Raw genomic sequence first — 18111 nt, forward strand, 5'->3', positions numbered from 1 at the left:
AATTTATAAATAACTTTTTTTGGTATAATTTGTTATTTGAGCTAGAGAAAATGTTTAGTCTAGCAGAAGACCTGTCATAGTTCCTTTTAGGACCAATATTTCTGGACCAATTAAGTTGGATACACTAGAACTCGACGAGTACTACAAAACGATTCTATTTGGAATACCGTATCTTGTCTATGAACAAAGTTAGAATGCTATACAGTTGGAGTCGCGTAGCTCCGACAGTTTTTGGCTCATAACTTTGTTCATAGCCAAGCAACAGTAATCAAATTAGTATCATTTTGTAGTTCTCTTCGAGTTTTATCATATCTAACTCAGTTGGTCCAGAAATATCGATTCTGAAAGGAACGAGGACAGGGAATGTTTTCAACTCGAGTTCACAGTTCTGAGTTTTTCTTCTTCCGCGAAGAACAAGTGTTCATAATTCATAAAGTTTTTTTGTTCTAATTTGTTATGCCCGATTGTGAGTAAATGTTTAGTCTAGCAGAAGACCTGCCATAGTTCCTTTTAGGACCAATATTTCTGGACCAATTAGGTTGGACACAATAGAACTTTATGAGTACTACAAAATGAGACTATTTGGAATACTGTATCTTGTCTATGAACAAAGTTAGAAGGCTATAAAGTTGGAATCGTGTAGCTCCGACGGTTTGTGGCTCATAACTTTGTTCATAGACACGCTACAGTAATCAAATTAGTATAATTATGTAGTTCTCTTCGAGTTCTATCATATCTAATTCAGTTGGTCCAGAAATATTCGTCCTAAAAGGAGCTAGGGCAAGAACCGTTTTCAAGTCTTATTCAAAGTCCTAAATTCCAAAAAAAAAACCGGATATCATAAACCAAAAACCTCATTCTCGCCATTCCATTACATCCAATACACTTTCTGTTTGACAGTCTGGCAGGTGCAACACAAAACATTATTTCCCATCTCAAATAAGCTACAATTTCGAAAACCTTTGCTCTCTTTTCCCCTCTCTTTTCTCCGTCAAATCGTTCCTCTTTCAGTTCTTCTTCTCCTCCATGAATCTTCCTGTCAAGTCTTGCCTTCTTATCTCGGTTACAAACATACTTATCTTCTTGTACTTCTTATCAACGTGTAGAAAAAACGATGGGCCGGATAGTTATGGTGCCACTCCGACGGTTCTTCAGATACGGTAATAATGCTTTCTTGGAAGATAAATGAAGTTTAAATTTGAAATTGATTTCAGGGAAAATCTAGAGATCGATGACACATTTCCAATCGTTTTTTATAGTACTGCATATCTAGATTACAGGTAAAGTGATGGAATATTAAGTTTGATTGGTTTTAGGTCCCACAACGACAACTACTGTAACTTGAAAAAAGTTTTACTTTCAGGTTACTGTAGATGTCGTTGTGCGACCTTCTGACCTTCGGCCACTGCTGCTGGAGTTTCTCTCCCATAGCTCCGATGTTTTGTATTAATCTAATCACGGCGATGCGCGTTTAAAGGCGAAAGTACCGTATTAAAGGCGCATGTACTTATTCCAAGTCTTTTTTCCTGCTGAACCGACGATGCACCTTTAAACACTGGAATTGTATTTTTTGGTATGTGCATAATCCTAACTTTTAACGTCAGTAACGAAACCAGAAAACCATATATTGAAAAATTTTCGAAATTGGATCAAAACTGATAAAGTTACGGTAGCTTGAACTTTCCCAGGAACCTCTAAAAGCAAAAACTACCGTGAATTGGTCATTTTTGCTCCTAACCAAAATATTTTCATAAATATGAATTTCTCACATTCAGTGCTTCAAGATGAGTATAAGCATGACCTGGTTTCCAAAAATGTCAAATTTCGGACCCCAATGCGCTTTTAAAGCGTCAAAAACTAAAGTGGGCGGAGCCTAGTCATGTCTATACTCATTTTGAAGCTCTCAACACAACAAAATCGAAAATTTAAATTTCAGTTGAATCTGACCGTTTTCAAAAATTTTCAAATTTGGATCAAAACTGACAGTTACGGTAGCTCGAACTTTCTCATGGTCCCCTAGAAACAAAGACTACCGTAACTTGGTTATTTTTGCTTCTAACCCTAATATTTTTAAAAAAATGAACTTCTCATGTTTAGCGCTTCAAAATGAGTATAATCATGACCTATTTTTCAAATATTGGAAATCTTGGACCCCTATGCGCCTTTAAAGAGTCAAAAACCGAAGTGGGCGGAGCCTATACTCATTTTGAAGCTCTTAACGTGATGAGACTGAAAAACAGAGTTTCAAATTTCCCAGGTACCCAGTTCCCCGACTACGTGTATTTTCCATGAATCCCTGTGCCACTTCTCAAGAATACATCTCTGCGGAAATCCAGAAATCCTCGGAATCTGGAAATCGAACGACGAAAAAAGTGAAGCTAAGAGGCGAGCCAACAGAAGGCGAGTGTCCATGGCACTGGGCGACACAGTGCTTTTATAATTCGTACACTTGGACGGCAGAGCTGTTTGAAAAGGAGAGAGGAGAGAAAGGAATGGAAAGGGCACAAGTTGATGGGGTGAGTTGATGGGACGCTATTTGTGTAATGTGATTGGAAAATGTGTGATTCACACTGAAGACCAATACAGAAGAGTACGGTAGAAACAATTTTCAAATTTGAATCAACAATTACAGAGTTACTGTAGCTGGGGGTCCCTAGAATCAAAACCTACCGTAACTCGATTAAATTTTTTTCAAGCACAATTTTTTTTATATAAATAAATTCATCATGTTTAGAGCTTTAAAATGAGTATAACCATGACCTACTTTCTAAAAATTTGAAATGGGCCTCAAAAGCCAAAAACCCCTATGCACCTTTAAAGCGTCACCTAAGTGGGCGGAGCCTAGTATGTTTATACTCGTTTTAAAGCTCCCAGCGTAATAAAATAGAAGAATTAAGTTTCAGGTGGGCCTGAGTGTTTTCAAAAACTTTGAATTCGGATTAAAATTGACAGAGTTACGGTAGCTTGAACTTTTCTAGAGACCCCTAGAAACAAAAATTACCGTAACCTGGTTATACTTTGCTTGAAGCTCAAATATTTGTATACAAACGAACTTCTCACTTTATTGCTTCAAAATGAGTTTAATCATGACCTAGCTTCCAAAATTAGGAAACTTCGGACCCCTATGCACCTTTAAAGCAAAAACCAATGTGGGCGGAGCCTAGTCGTGTTTATACTCATTTTGAAGCTCTCGAAGCGTTAAAATTGAAAAATCAAATTTCAGGCAAATCTGACAATTTTCAGCCGGGTTTCGGAATGTTTCGTATGGGATTCCAAAATATGAAAAAAAAAAGACTTTTTTTTCAGATAATTATTCGCCTCAACGATCTCAAAGTTTTTCTGAAAATTCATGAAGTCCATCCCAAGAAAAAGGGCGGGTTTACTGTATGTGTTCAACCAGTTTATTGGTATTCCGAGTTTCACAATATTGCACTTTTTATTGAGGTTTGCCTTTTAGCTAGTTGATCATCCTATACTTTGAGCTCCATTATCTTAGTTCCCTTAAGAGATATCAAGAATTTGCCAACTGATAAAATGTTCATCATAATATCATTAACATTTTATTAGTCGACACATTTTTGATACCTTTCAAAGGAACCGAGATAATTGAGCTCAAAGTTTACTTAAAGACATTTAAAGTATTTTCATTTCAGACTTGGAGATCCCAGGGAGCAACTCGCTTCATAGTCTACTTCCATTCATCTACCAAAGAAGTCAGATCTCTTTTGGAATACTATCAATCTCTTGGAATTTTGAAGCTCAAACCATGGCCAAGTTTTGGATCCTTATCTCCTACCGTATCTTCCCACTATCATTTTCCGTCTGTCGACTCTTCGACCTACCGTGTTGGACACACTCTTGCTCAGAATTTATGTGCTCTGGAGATGTCTACAGAGCTCGGAGCGATAGCTGATTTCGATGAGGTTATGGTAACCGACGAGGGGATTCTGGTGGATTATGTGGAAAATATAATGAAGGATCTGAATGTTGGAGCGATCAGATTCAATCATTTGCTGATGAAATTCGAGCCAAAAATCTTCTTGTTGGATTATTCTGGAATTATAGAGCCAATTTTCATAAACAGAGCTGGACCCCCAAAGGTGATTAACACTCTAACAGGCAGGTCCCAACTTTGAGCCCATATATCTCGTTTCCTGTGAAAGATATCAAAAAGTTGTCAACTGATAAAATGTTTATCATAAAATCACCAATAATGCATCATTTTACATCTTTTTGATATCTTTCACAGGAAGCGAGATAAACTGGCTCAAAGTTACGGTTCTCCTTTCTGGATTCAAACATGGAACCGTCTGAAAACCGGCTGAAATTGGTCTGATTTAGCTGAAACTTGATTTTCCAATTTTATCGCTTTGAGTGCTTCAAAATGAGTATAAACACGACTAGGCTCCGCCCACTTCGATTATTGGCACTTTAAAGGCGCATAAGGGGTTCTTAATGATTATACTCATTTTGAAGCACTTGATGTGAGAAATTCATTTCCATAAAAATATTAAGGTTCGAAACAAGAAATAACCTGGTTACGGTAATTTTTGTTTCTAGGGGTCTCTGGAAAAGTTCAAGGTACCGTAGTAATTTTTTCCTCATATTTCGAAACTTCACATGGAATTATCTGAAAACCGGCTGAAAACCGTCTGATTTAGCTGAAACATGATTTTTCAATTTTACCGCTTTGAGTGCTTCAAAATGAGTATAAACACGACTAAGCTCCGCCTTCTTTGGTTTTTGACACTTTAAAGGCGCATAGGGGTTCGAAATTTCAAATTTTTGAAAACCATTTCATGATTATACTCATTTTGAAGCACTTGACGTGAGAAATTCGTTTTTTCTAAAAATATATGGGTTCGAAACTAGAAATAACCTGGTTACGGTAGTTTTTGTTTCTAGGGGTCTCTTGGAAAGTCAATATTAATCCAAATTCAAGATTTTTGGAATGTTTTATGGTTTCGCTTGTAAAGTAAAAGTTGGGCTTCAATCGAAATGTTCACGATAACTAGGAAAAAATTGTATAAGTATACAACTTCAGACTGTCTTCAACAGCTCCAGTGTGGATATTTTGCTGACTCATTCTGTAAGAAGGTTCATTGGAAACGAGTCAACGGTTACTGTAAGTTTTAAAGAGCCAGCTTTGTGCCCAATATACTGCTTCCAGGCCAACGGTGCTCTTCTTCATTACCGTCACAACAGCTACACAGAAGACGCGGAGGAGATTCAAAAACCAAACTACAAACTATTCCAATCTTATCCTCACCTACACATCAAACGAATCCAGAAGACTATTCTGAAAGTCTTTGGATCGTTTCCTGCTGCTTATAACTCCACCTATCTCCACATCTTAAATCAGTGTATCTCGAAGATTGTAGGAGAAGGAAAATGCCGAAGTACTGTTGCATACTGTAATCAGTGGATGAATCCGTTGGCTGATTGGATTCGAGATGAGACCCAAGGAGTTTTTGTTGTCTAGCTTGAACTTTGAGCTCAATTATCTCGGTTTCTATAAGAGATATCAAAAAGTGGTCAACTAATAAAATGTCAACCATTTTATCACCAATATTTTATTAGTTAACACAGTTTTGTTTTCTTTTATAGGAACCGAGATAATAGACCACAAAAAGCAATTAGTTTGTTGGTTATGTAAGCGTTGTGATCCAAAAGTTGTTTCCTGGCAGCTTTTTTAATAAAATCGTCTTATTTAAATTTTAAATTGCAATCTTCATTGTTTTTCAAAGATCTCTAGAAGTTCTACTATTCTTTGTTTTTTGGAAAATCATGACTTATTCATATTGTCTTTTTAGCAAATGCTTCCTTCAAGCCCTATTTCTCCTTTCCCCCTGAAAATTATGTCTGCAACTATTCAAAAACTATGGAAAACTCTGCTCATTTTAGCTCTAACTTCTCTCGTTGTGTTCATTTTTTATTCCGATGAGAAGAAAAATGAAAAGTTGAGAGACGATGATATTCCGATAGTTTTTTATAAGGAGGCTTATTTGGATTACAGGTAAAGCTACCCTTTGCTGCACTTTGAGCTCTTTTCTACCGTAGTTTGGTCATTTTTGCTTGGAACTCAAATATTTTCATTAAAATAGGTTTCTCATGTCAAGTGCTTCAAAATGAGTATAATCATGACCTGGTTTCCAAGAATTTGAAATTTCGAACCCCTATGAGCCTTTAAAGCGCCAAAAACCAAAGTGGGCTGAGCCAAGTCGTGTTTATATTTATTTTGAAGCTCTTGACGCGTTTAGACAATATGCTGATATACCGGAGTACTGTAGGAACTAGGAAAACCAAAAAAATCATGAAAATAATTTCTCTCAAAATTGACTTTCAAGCATACTTGCAAAATTTCGGGCCCGGCCGGCCCGATGTTTGTACAGAAGCTGATTTATTTTTTTTTCGAAAATTTTAAATTAATTTCAAAAATTTAATCAAAAACTTTATATTTTTGACTACTTTCTACTTTGCTAACAGACAAAAATTATGTACCATTTTTGTCTTTTTGAAACCAAAAAATGTCCCAATTTTTCATTGGAAATTTTTTTTACTGAGAATGGCCGGGCCGGGATAATTGTCGCTTTGGCCCGGCCCGGCCCGGCTCGTTGCAAGTGCGCTTTCAAGGGCCCCTTGAATCAAAAACTACAGTATCCTGGTAATTTTTAGCGTTGAACTCAAATATTTGCCTGAAAATGAATTTCCCACATCAAGTGCTTCAAAATGAGTATAACCATGACATGGTTTCCAAGAGTTGGAAATTTCTAACCCCTATCCGTCTTTAAATCGCTAAAAATCAAAGTGGGCGGAGCCTAGTCATGTTTATACTCATTTTAAAGCTCTCGAAGCGATCAATATAAAAAATAGGTTTCAGCTGGATTCGACGGGTTTCAGCCGGGTTCCAGGCTCTTTATCGTAAAATCTTTGAATAAGATTATCTCGGTTTCTATAAAAGATATAAAAAATCTGACAACTGACAAAATATTGCTGATATTATGATAATCATTTTATCAGTTGACGTCTTTTCGAATCTTCGATAGGAACCGCGATAATTGAGCTCAAAGTGCATGTATGCATGATATTTTCAGATATTCACCTCCCCGTATCCGAGTATTTTCTATAAATCCTTGCCTTCATAGCCAAAGTACATTATTGATTAAAATTGGCTCGAAATTTCTAAAATTGAGCGGAGAGCCTCTGGAAGGAGAATGCCCATGGGCATGGGCCCCTACCTGCTATTACAATTCCTACATATTTGAAACTTCTGTAACAGATTCGGATTTTCGAATATCTGAAAATGTGGGTTTATCTTTTTAGGTAAACTTTTAGAACTGGAATTTCAGATTTCTATAATTCTTCAAAACAAAAATTCAGACGTTCCTCTGAAAGTTATCCATCCAAAAACCAAAGAAGGACTAACAGTTTGTGTTCAACCGGTTTATTTGTACAGCCAGTTTCAGAATATTATTTTGTTCATTGAAGTTGGGGTAAATTGTATAGAAACCAGAAAAAAACCTCTAAATTTTAGTCCTGGAGGAATCAAGGAGCTACACATTTTATAGTTTATTTTCATTCATCTACCAATGAAGTTTGGATGGTTTTGGATCATTATCAGAGATTGGTGAGCTTTGAAAATTAAAAAAAAAGCTAAGCCATTGTTTTAGGGAATCTTAACCATAAAACCTTGGCCCAAATTTGGAGATGTTCCAGCTAGATATCCAGAGGTAAGTTTTGTTTCAATACTTTGATTTCGATCCAATTTATCTAAGTCCCTGTCAAAGATATGAAAAAGTTGTCAACTGATAAATTATTTATCATAATATCACCAATATTTTATCAGTTGACATATTTTTGATATGTTTTTTGGGAGCCGTGATAATTGAGCTCAAAGCTGTCAATGCAGATTTTACGGTTTAAAAAAATGTTCCAGATTAATTCGCAAGTCTACCGTATTGGTCACACAATGGCTGCTAATTTGTGTATCTTGAAAATGAACACCACTCTTGGAACAATTGTAGATTTTGACGAAATAATTGTTCCAACAACTGGATCCCCGAATATTCTGGAAAGTTCCAGACAATCATTGAAAGAAGCGAAAGTTGGAGCGCTGGAATTCAAGCACACCAGACTTCAATTGGATTTGAATAGCGAGAAAACTGGTTTTGAGAGGAAATCACTGGAAAATCCAATTCTTCTGGAGAAATCGGGTCCAGTGAAGGTAAGCTAGCTCTCATAGAATAACATCTATTCAGTCAACTTTGAAGCCACATGTCTCCTTACCTGTATAAGATATCAAAAAGCAATTAACTGATAAAGTATTAATATCAGAAATATTTTATCAGTTAACTATTTTCTGATACCTTTCACAGAAATTTAGATAAATTGGATCAAAGCTACAGGTCTCATTTTTTCGGGATTCAAACATGGAACTGTCTGAAACCCGGCTGGAAATAGTCAGATTCAGCTAAAACTCAATTGTTCAGTTTTATTGCGTCGAGAGCTTCAAAATGAGTGTAAACACGACTAGGCTCCGCCCACTTCGATTTTTGGCGATTTAAAGGAGCATTGGGTCCAAGATTTAAAATTTTTCAAAAATAGGTCATGATCATACTCATTTTGAAGCCCTAAACGTAGGAAATTCATTTTTCTAAAAATATTATTGTTGTCTGAGAGAAAAAGGTTGAGACGCAGAGATAAACTGTCTGCGTCTCTACCAAACATGAGCTATTTAGGCTCGGATCTTCGATATTCCTACCGTATTCAGACTGCAAAAAATACTCTCTAACCTTTTTTTCTCAGACAACAATAATATTCGAGTTCGAAGCAAAATTAACCAAGTTACGGTAGTTTTTGTTCCTAGGGGTCCCTGGGAAAGTTCCGGCTATCGTAACTCTGTCACTTTTGATCCACATTCGAAGATTTTTTGGAAGGGGGGGGGGGGGTCCTTCTATAAGAATGGTTACGGTATCATTAGCTACTTCAAAAAAGTGAAACTCCAGCTAGTATTCAACACTTCATCTGTTGGAATTACCCTGACGCATTCTATCAAAAAATTCATCAACAGCTCCTTAAAAACTATTGAAGTTTCAATTGGACTACTACTTCATTATCGTTATAATGGGGGCCAGGAGGCCATGAGAAACAAGAATACGAATTTCAAAATTTTTGAGAAAAATTTTGAAGCCCACATCAGAAATATAGATACTGTAACAAAATCTATATTCCAAGAAAAAAGAAACCTCTATGAGCCCCGAATCATTTTGGAGTTAAATGAGTGTATTGAGGAGATGAGGTAGGTGTGTGGACATCCGGACAAACATACATCTGAAATTTCAGACAATCTCTGGTATGTCGGAGTACAGTAGTAAACTGCAAAAGTCGGATGGAAAAGTTGGTTTCAAATTGAAAATATGAGACGACTTCTGGAATTTTTGTTTTCTGACACCAAAGAAACATAGAACATGATGCCATTGAACTCCAGATGAACCTATTTTGTTCCCACTTTATTCTCCTTATTTATCTTTGTTTATCAGTCTTTCTATTGCTTTCTCATATTCAAATTCCCGCCAATTTTCTCTCCCTTCGTGCAAGCCCGCCTTATCGTTGAGGTCTCGCCACGAAGGGGTTAAAGGCGCACACACACTCGAAACGGGTTTACTGGCCTATTTTTTACTCAGATTAACTGAGTCTTACGCAGATTTAACTGAGTCTTACTCAGTCTAAATCTAGTCTAGTAGTTAGTGCTGTTCCGTGACGTTTACCTTCAGTTTGCAAGTCCGTCAACCTCGTTACTCATCATTATTCCTACTATTCCAATACTATAAGACCTCCGGCGATCCCCGATCGCCTTACCGGCCTTATTGGACTATCGGAAACCCCTAATGATGTGAGTTGATATAGATTTCCTTCTGAATAGACTAACGGCCAGTTCTGTGAACTGTTTCATGAGTGTTTTCCTTTCAGTGCTCTCATCGTGACCACTAGGAAGCGTGTGCTATTGGGGACTTTGTCTATGAGAAGCGATAAGCTTGTCACCGGTAGGAGAAGGGTTTTTGTTGCCCAAGGCTTTTTTGCCCCCTTCAACTATTGAGTGATCAGTGATGTCCTTCTCGTCCGTCTCCAAGCCAGCCCGACTCCAAGGAAACCTCTTATTGACGATATATTCTCTTTATTAAATATATACCGCTCAATAAATGGGTCACTGATACTACTGTTGTTATTATTGTTTCCACACCGCTTATCTGCCCGCTCGTCGTCCCACTCCTCCCTACAGACATAACTAGTTCCCCTGTTACCGATGCACTTTCCCCTATTTTACCAGACAGCACGCACAAGGAGGTAGCTAGTTTCTCTGGAGCCGTCACGGGGAATCCAACACTCCCCAAGGTGACCCCTCTACATATTTGATGTGTCATTTGTACTTTTTTTTGTATTTTTTAATATATATTTTTTTTGGATAGAAAAGAAAACTTTATTAAATTTTTTGGATCTTTTTTTAGACAAAAACTTACATCCAAATGTATACATTTTGCGCCAAAGGTGTCATTTGACTTGCGCGAAATTGCTATGGAAACAATTCGAATTTCTTTTTGATGCTTTCTTTTATTTACGAAACTTTTCTCTCCTATACATTGAAAGGCAACTCTCATATTTGCTTTTTCCGTTTACGATCGGTAAACTTACACACTTCCTCTCCATGCTTAAAAATTTTGATAACAGAATTTGAAAATTTATTGAGGCCAGAACTATTGGGATGCTTGTCGTTGCTTATCATGCTTATCGTTTTAGATTTCCAGAAAATTAAAAAATCCAACAAGTTTTAAGTTTGTTGAAATTTTAGATCTCACCATGCATCTCAATTCTCCATACACCTGTATGATTATTCTGACCTCTATATTCGCTCTTTTCTACCTTTTCTTCTCATACCAACCCTCGATGCAGTATTCTGTGAATTTCGAGGAAACGTAAGCCATCGTAATTTGATTTTTTCTATTTTTTTACTCTATTGCAGCATTCTAGATGATCAAATCAATTCGTCATTTCCCATCACATTCTATCATAATGCTTATGTGGATTACAGGTATTTTTAACATGTTTCTTTTCAAAAAAAAAAAAAGAAGTCCTTCTAGATTCACTCCTCCACGTCTTCGAATCTTCTCCTTGAATCAATGCATCAAACCCAACAAAAACTTTTTGTTGGTTGACATTTTCTACGAAGGAGTTTCGGAGCCAACCCAGATGAAAGTCTTTGGAGAACCATTGGAAGGAGCTTGCCCATCAACATATGGTCCGGCAAAGCCTTGTTTCTATGTGGCGCATACTTTTTTCACAGATCTTATCATGACTGGAGGGATGACAAAAGTGAGTATTTTATTCAGGAAAGTAGGCGTAGAGCCTGAAATGAGCAATCCTCTTGACTCCTGGTTATTTTCTCATTAACAAACTGGTTCTCAAAATCAATACACTTCCTGACAAAACGCAGTAAGCATTCTAGAATTTTGTCAGTAAATAATTTTTAGATATCTTTCAGAGGCACCGATATAAATCCTTCTATCATAGCTATTGAAGCGTTTTGTCTTTATCAGTAGAAGATAGTCAACTTTGGAGTCCTGAAAATGTAGTTCAGAACTTTTCGATTTGTCTGAAAATTCCAGACTATACAAAAAATAATCAGAGCTTCAATTTTGTAGTTGACAACTTTTTTGCAAAACTTCATCTTAATAAGATATGCTGTTTGTAATGAAAAAGTGCCAAAAGTTAGCACTAAAATGAGAATTGTGCTCCCATACCTTATTTCATGAGAAGCCCGCCCGAACCGTCAACTTTGAGCTCAATTATCTCGGTTCCTGTGAAAGATATCAACAATTTGCCAACTAAGAAAATGTTAATCATATTGTCACCAATATTTTTTCAGTTGACCAAAATTTGAAATCTTTTGAAGAAGTTGAGATAATTGAGCTCAAATCGCACGTATAGTGTGGGTATCTGTTTGAGCATTTACGGTCTTACATTTGTGCAAATATCACTGAAGCATTGAATATTTGAATGTTTTGCTATATATTTTTGTATTCAGGTTCTCCTCCACATGGGTAGCCGAAAAGTGACCCTATCCGTAAAAGAAATCAATAAAAGATTCGAAAAAGGAATCACATTGTGCCTTCAACCAGTTTATTACTATTCGCAATGGCAGAATATCGTTTTGTATATTGAAGCATGGAAAGCTCAAGGAGCTACTCGTTTTATTGTTTTCTATCATTCGTCTACAAAAGACACTAAAAGAGTATTAGATTACTATCGAGGCTTGGTGAGATTCAACGAATTTCGTAAACATCGAAAATGTTTTTGAGGGAATAATCGAACTACGATCTTGGCCGAGTTTCGGAAGTTTACCATCGGAAATCGAAGCCAAGAATCCAAAAATTGACGATAGTGTCTTCATATTTTCATATTTCCTAGCTATGAATATCTGTATTTTGGATATCAAAACCACTATCGGAACAATCGCTGATTTCGACGAAGTCATGGTACCAAGAAACGGTACCATGCTGGATTATGCCACTAGAGAGATGACGGGTACCAATGTTGGAGCGCTTTCTTTTGGGAATAACTACGTGGCAATGGACCCCAGCATCTATTCTTCTGACTTTTCCGGAGTCTCAAAACCCATTTTCATCAGCAAAGGAGGACCATCCAAGTACATTTTCAACGCATCTGTTATCGATTTAGCTCAAGTTCATTGGGCGAAAAGTTTTACGGATTCATCAAAAAAGAGTAAAGGGGTAATAACTTATTTTGGATTTAGGGATTCACATTAATTAGGTTTCTAGGGGGACGGAGGATTATTGCACTTGAGATACGGTTTCGATCCGTCCAAAGAGAAAACTGTGGAAAAACAATTTCGATTCTTTCCGAACAATCAAAAGGAACATATTCGTAATATGCAGGATACAGTAAGCCAAATTCCTTAATTCAGTGTCTATGAAAAAAATTTAGGCCAACAAAATATTCAATGGATCCGTGCCTACTTTTAATTCAAATTTCATTGATATTCTCAACGATTGCGTTAAGCAAATCAAGTGAGTTACCTTAATACCGTAGCTAATTTATCTCTGTTCCTATGAGATATATAAAAAATTTGTCAACTGATAAAATACAGCTAATATTATGATAAACAATTCATCAGTTGACACTTTTTCTGATATCTCACATAGGAACCGAGGTAATTTAGTTCAAAGTGTACGGTATCTCTAGACTTTTCTCAAAATGTGTTATTTCAGCAAACGAGGAAAGACGTGTAGGAGTACTGGTGGCATGTGTAAAAAGGAAATGGATAAGGTTAATGAATGGGTCTATGATAAGACGGAAGGCATCTTTTTATCCGGGGCATAATGATCTTGTTTGTTAGGATTCAACATTTTCTCTCAATATCTGTTGTGAATAAAACTATATTTCTAGTTATTTTAACTTTGGCATTTGCAGCACTTTTCTGGTTTAAAGCTTCCATTTCGGTCGGTGGTCGGTAGGCGGTCTCCGATCGATTCTCTAGCTCGGTCGGCTGGGCCAGCGATCGGTCGGTTATCTGAATTCCGCCACTGGATGGAAGCCATAGAATCTGTGGTTACATCTACCTATATAAAGTATCATCGAGAAAAACGAAATCCTTCAGGAATCTCAGAATCTATAATCTTAGTGTCTTGGATTTTCAGAATCTCAGAATCTCAGAATCTCAGAATCTCAGAATCTCAGAATCTCAGAATCTCAGAATCTCAGAATCTCAGAATCTCAGAATCTCAGAATCTCAGAATCTCAGAATCTCAGAATCTCAGAATCTCAAAATTTAGGAATATCGGAATGGCAGAATCTCAGAATTTCAGAATCTCGGAATCTAAGAATCTCGGAATCTCGGAATCTCAGAATCTCAAAAAAACTCGGAATCTCATTATCTGTAAATCCACTAAACACATTTATGTCTACAGTACCACGCAGTACCTGTTGATACCTTTGCAGATGACCCCGACCACTTTTTAACGACTATCTCATTAAACATACCCAACCTAGGTATTTGCTCTGTCCCTTTTCAACCTTGCCGTTCATCAACCATTCAGTTAGATCATAAACGCCAGTAACGATGTCCACTCCTATCTTATCAATGCTCTTTTTTCTGTATTACATGACCTCTCGTTTTCTCTGTGTCTCTTTGTGTCCTTTCCTTTGTTCTAGGAAGAGAACTGTAAACGTAGTCATTTGTGCTCTTTTCTGTTACTATTCAAATATTCATGGATCATCAACACGCCGAACCCCTGCCATCGCTGTCCACAGTGTTGGCTGAAAGTTCAACTAGGAATCAAAAGGAGGATTTGTACTTGTACGACCAGTTTTCGAACCAGAGGTAAATTGAAGAGAACTGATAATGAATTGATTAGCTATTAATTTTTTTGTGCCAGTGTCAAATGATAAGAACTTTTGAATTTAAAAAATTATTGGATTTCTTGAAGTATTTTCAATCAATAAACTTGATAACTAAAATTCTAGAAAATCAATGTTCCTAAAAATAAAAACATTACAGCACCTTCTTCAATTACCCATATCCTGGCCAACCAGTCTACTACAACCCATGGCAGTATTCAACATTGCAACCCTACGATGTCTATCAATACCCAATGTTGACCTCATACGATCAAACAATCCCTGTCCAACCACCAATCATAGATATCAGCACCCACTCGAATGTCTACGAGAAACCTGCTAGTGTGGAGACTGCGAAGACGTCGAGTCCGGAAAGTTTCATGGAGCATAAGACAACGATGAGAAGGCCAGCGGTTAAAAGAACATCCAGTGTGAGTACCGGAGTCCAGAATTTGAGAAAAAATCTTTCATTCCGAGTTCTCAGCAAGCATGTAATTTTATGAAAATTCTCTCTAGAATTAAGGAACGATAGAGCGCACTTGCATTACACACCGTAAAGCCTTTGATAGAAGTGTCTGTTACGTTTGAGCTCAATTATCTCGGCTCCTATGCAAGATTTCAAAAAGTGGTCAACTGATAAAAAGTTTGCGATATTCTAATGAACAATTTACCAGTTGACGATTTTCGATATATTTCAAAAGAACCGAGATAAAATCCCGTTCACTGGGACATCCGAAAATGGCGCCAATTTCAAAAAATATGGATGCCCCTCGGCAGTGCTTGTAGCTCAGTCGGTAGCAGCTCCACGCCTTCAACACAAGTTCAACTCATCAAGAGGCTTAACTGAACAAAATTTTGAGATAGTTATTTTTTCATGTTCCCCACCTTTACGTCTTTATTTAGACACTCTTAGTTGACCATTTTCAACTAAAAGGTTCCAACATCTGATATTCCAAAAGTTTAATAATTCTAGACGACAAGTGCCCTTTAAAATTTACGAACTAAAAGTGCCTCTTGCTCATTTCCAATGTTCTCAATATTTTCAGATTTCCCGAAATTGCGCGAATTGCTCAACAACCGAAACGAGTCTGTGGCGAAAGAATGAGGAGGGAGATCTGGAGTGCAAGTGAGTCTTTTTGGATTCTAAATTGGGGTCAGAGTACACAATGCAAAAGCAGAAAAAACAGAAAATGGGTCCCACAGGGAGTGATCATTGAAGTGCGAATGTGAGACCAACACAAATGACTCTACTGAGTTACATGGTTTAGTGCTCGTTCCAATGTGTGGGTAGTTAAGTGGGAAGATGTTTCTTTTTGGAGTCATTTCCAAGTGAACATAGTTTAAGTCGTTTCGGGATGTTGAAGACATAAGTAGAGTTTCAAATTCAGAATTTAAAAAATTTGGAAAAATTTCAGAAAAGAAATGAAAATTCACCAAATTAGTTAATTCGAAAAATCACAAAATTCGAAACAATTTTCAAAATTCGGAAATTTTAAAATTCTAAAATTCTAAACTGATTGAAGTGCGAATGTGAGACCAACACTAAATGGCTTGATAAACATTTTTAATCGAAAATTGAAAAATGCCAAATTTTTGAGAGGTGCTCCAGAACGTTCCAGAAGGTTACTGTATTTTGAAATTGACAGCAACCTAAAAAACTATGATTTCTTTATTATTATTCTGGTATAAAAGTTCACAACGATAACTGTTCACAACGATAACTACCGTAACCTGAAAATATTTTTATTTTCAGGATCGGTTTTTTTTCAGTTATCGTGCGTTTTCAGTTTTTTCAGTCGGTCACGACTACTGCTCCAAACTTTCGTTCCAGAATAGTTTAATCAAAAAGTTAAATTATTTCAGTGCCTGTAACTTGTACTTCCGTCTGAACAAAGTCAAAAGACCCCTGGAACTCTGCAACACAGCGCCGAAAACACGAAAACGTCGTAGTCGAAAAGCAAAGAAGAATCTCGAAGAAGAAGATTAACTTTTACGAACTCTCTTTTTTTGTAATACTTCTTTTTTTCTTACTTTTTGTAGCTTCTTCTTTTTCCCGTTCCTTTCAAGTACAATCAATCATTTTGCTCTGTTTTTCTTTGTCTGTCTCTATCTTTTTGGATTATCTGCCCATTTTCAACACCGTCCCTTTTTACATACGCTACGATGATCCTGCCATCCATAAGATTTACGACCACTGATAAATTGATGATTTTCCACATGTGGATCCTGGACATAGTAAGTTGGGACAATGTTGAGAAAGACTTGTCTGATCATTCTTACATCGATTGAAAGCAATTTGAATTGTTTCTAGACCGCTAAGACACATTTCTCTTAATTTGCCACTCCACTATTTTCGCAAATTTGGAAAATCTTATGGATGGCAGGATCATCGTAGCGTATGTACTCCATCAAGGTTCTGAATGAGCTCTCAGTACCTAAATTCACTTCTCAACATCTTGTTCTGTATGTTCCATGCCCGTTTCCTTATTGAAATTTTGAAATTTTGGGTCATTTTTACCAAATTACCCGAAAAATGATGATTTGAAAAGTCGACAAAAGATGAAAATTTTTTCAAATACTTATGAGAACTTGCGAAAAAAGCTGGAAACAAAAAGTTATTTTCGGTTTTGAAGCGAAAATTCGACAAAAATTTCCAAAATTTCGAAAATTTCTGGGGGGTCCTAAACTTATTGGACAGCTGAAAAAGTGTTTTTTGGTGGTACTCGGGCACTAAAAATGGTACGATACCCAAAATTTGGTTCCAGGGGTTATTTTACATTTGGAATCGAACTGCATTTACAGATTTTCAATAACTATTCTAGTTTTGGCCAAAGGGCCAAAATATAGGGGGTCCTAAACTTATTGGACGCACTGTACTTTTGTTAACTGTTAATTTTCATTAAAGGGGGACTCCGACCAAAAATTTTTATTCCATTAAAATGTTCAAAAAGTTGTCTATTTTCCCAATATTATAGCGAAAAAATTCGAAAAAAATCCGAAATTCCCGAAAAATGCCGTTAAAAGCGAACAATTTTCAAAAAAAAGTTGTTAGGAGGGACGAGGATTTGAATTCCCGCTCAGTGAGAAACCTAGGCCACGGAGCCTGATAGCCATTTTTTCAAGTGACCGACAGTGGTTTTTCACGTGTTTACCTGCCGGACATGAAAACCGAAAAAATCCGGAAAAATTTCCATGTCAGAAAGGCGCTATGATGCCGTGGCCTAGGTTTCTCACTGCGCGGAAATTCAAATCCTATTTTTTTTTCAACGCCGTTTTTCGAGGATTCAGGATTTTCTTTAATTTTTTCGCAATAATATCAGGAAAATACATATTTTTTGAAACATTTTAAGGCAATAAAAAATAGAATTGCCCCCTCTAATTGGAGTGCCCCTATAATTGAAGTGCCCCCCAAGAGACCTCACGAAAAATAGAAGGTCCGGCCCTTATAATACAGGTTTTACGGTAAAATCACGCTGAGAAACTAGAAAAAACTGGATTTTTAATTTTCAGATTCTAAGTATTGCAGATTTGCCAATTAGAGAGCGAGTAATACAACAAGCAATACAATGATCAACATCATCATTGTTATCGGATTCCCACTGGTTTCTCTTGCATTTTTCGTGTCGAATTGCACTTCGAAAAAGCCAAAATCCACGTTACCAACAAATCGATCAAAGGCGTCGACTGCTGAGCAGAAGA

At 36.8% G+C, this 18111-nt stretch overlaps 4 protein-coding genes across 4 annotated transcripts; all 4 read left to right on the top strand.

Moving 5' to 3' along the window:
• Positions 1 to 1026: 1026 nt before the first annotated feature.
• On the top strand, positions 1027 to 5482 carry CBG08807 (the record flags this gene model as incomplete). The annotated part of the gene is made up of 7 exons (XM_045236658.1): positions 1027 to 1160; positions 1215 to 1280; positions 2258 to 2516; positions 3307 to 3444; positions 3654 to 4100; positions 5045 to 5125; positions 5171 to 5482. The coding sequence occupies 7 exons, from the start codon at positions 1027 to 1029 to the stop codon at positions 5480 to 5482; spliced, it is 1437 nt and encodes a 478-aa protein (XP_045093850.1).
• A 376-nt stretch (positions 5483 to 5858) lies between these two features.
• On the top strand, positions 5859 to 9412 carry CBG08808 (the record flags this gene model as incomplete). The annotated part of the gene is made up of 8 exons (XM_045236660.1): positions 5859 to 6016; positions 7095 to 7305; positions 7350 to 7487; positions 7535 to 7627; positions 7671 to 7730; positions 7937 to 8224; positions 9006 to 9298; positions 9343 to 9412. 8 exons carry the CDS (start codon positions 5859 to 5861, stop codon positions 9410 to 9412), a joined length of 1311 nt encoding a protein of 436 aa, XP_045093851.1.
• A 1442-nt stretch (positions 9413 to 10854) lies between these two features.
• Positions 10855 to 13395, top strand: CBG08809 (the record flags this gene model as incomplete). The annotated part of the gene is made up of 8 exons (XM_002635460.2): positions 10855 to 10970; positions 11018 to 11086; positions 11136 to 11367; positions 12080 to 12310; positions 12354 to 12785; positions 12834 to 12956; positions 13000 to 13082; positions 13284 to 13395. 8 exons carry the CDS (start codon positions 10855 to 10857, stop codon positions 13393 to 13395), a joined length of 1398 nt encoding a protein of 465 aa, XP_002635506.2.
• Positions 13396 to 14282: 887 nt separating this feature from the next.
• Cbr-elt-7 lies at positions 14283 to 16399 on the top strand (the record flags this gene model as incomplete). Its single annotated transcript, XM_002635461.2, has 4 exons — positions 14283 to 14395; positions 14573 to 14843; positions 15459 to 15538; positions 16276 to 16399. The coding sequence occupies 4 exons, from the start codon at positions 14283 to 14285 to the stop codon at positions 16397 to 16399; spliced, it is 588 nt and encodes a 195-aa protein (XP_002635507.2).
• Between the last annotated feature and the right edge of the window lie 1712 nt (positions 16400 to 18111).

The sequence above is a fragment of the Caenorhabditis briggsae genome (assembly GCF_000004555.2).
Source record: "Caenorhabditis briggsae complete genome, chrV, whole genome shotgun sequence".
In the NCBI taxonomy this organism is placed as follows: Eukaryota; Metazoa; Nematoda; class Chromadorea; order Rhabditida; family Rhabditidae; genus Caenorhabditis; species Caenorhabditis briggsae.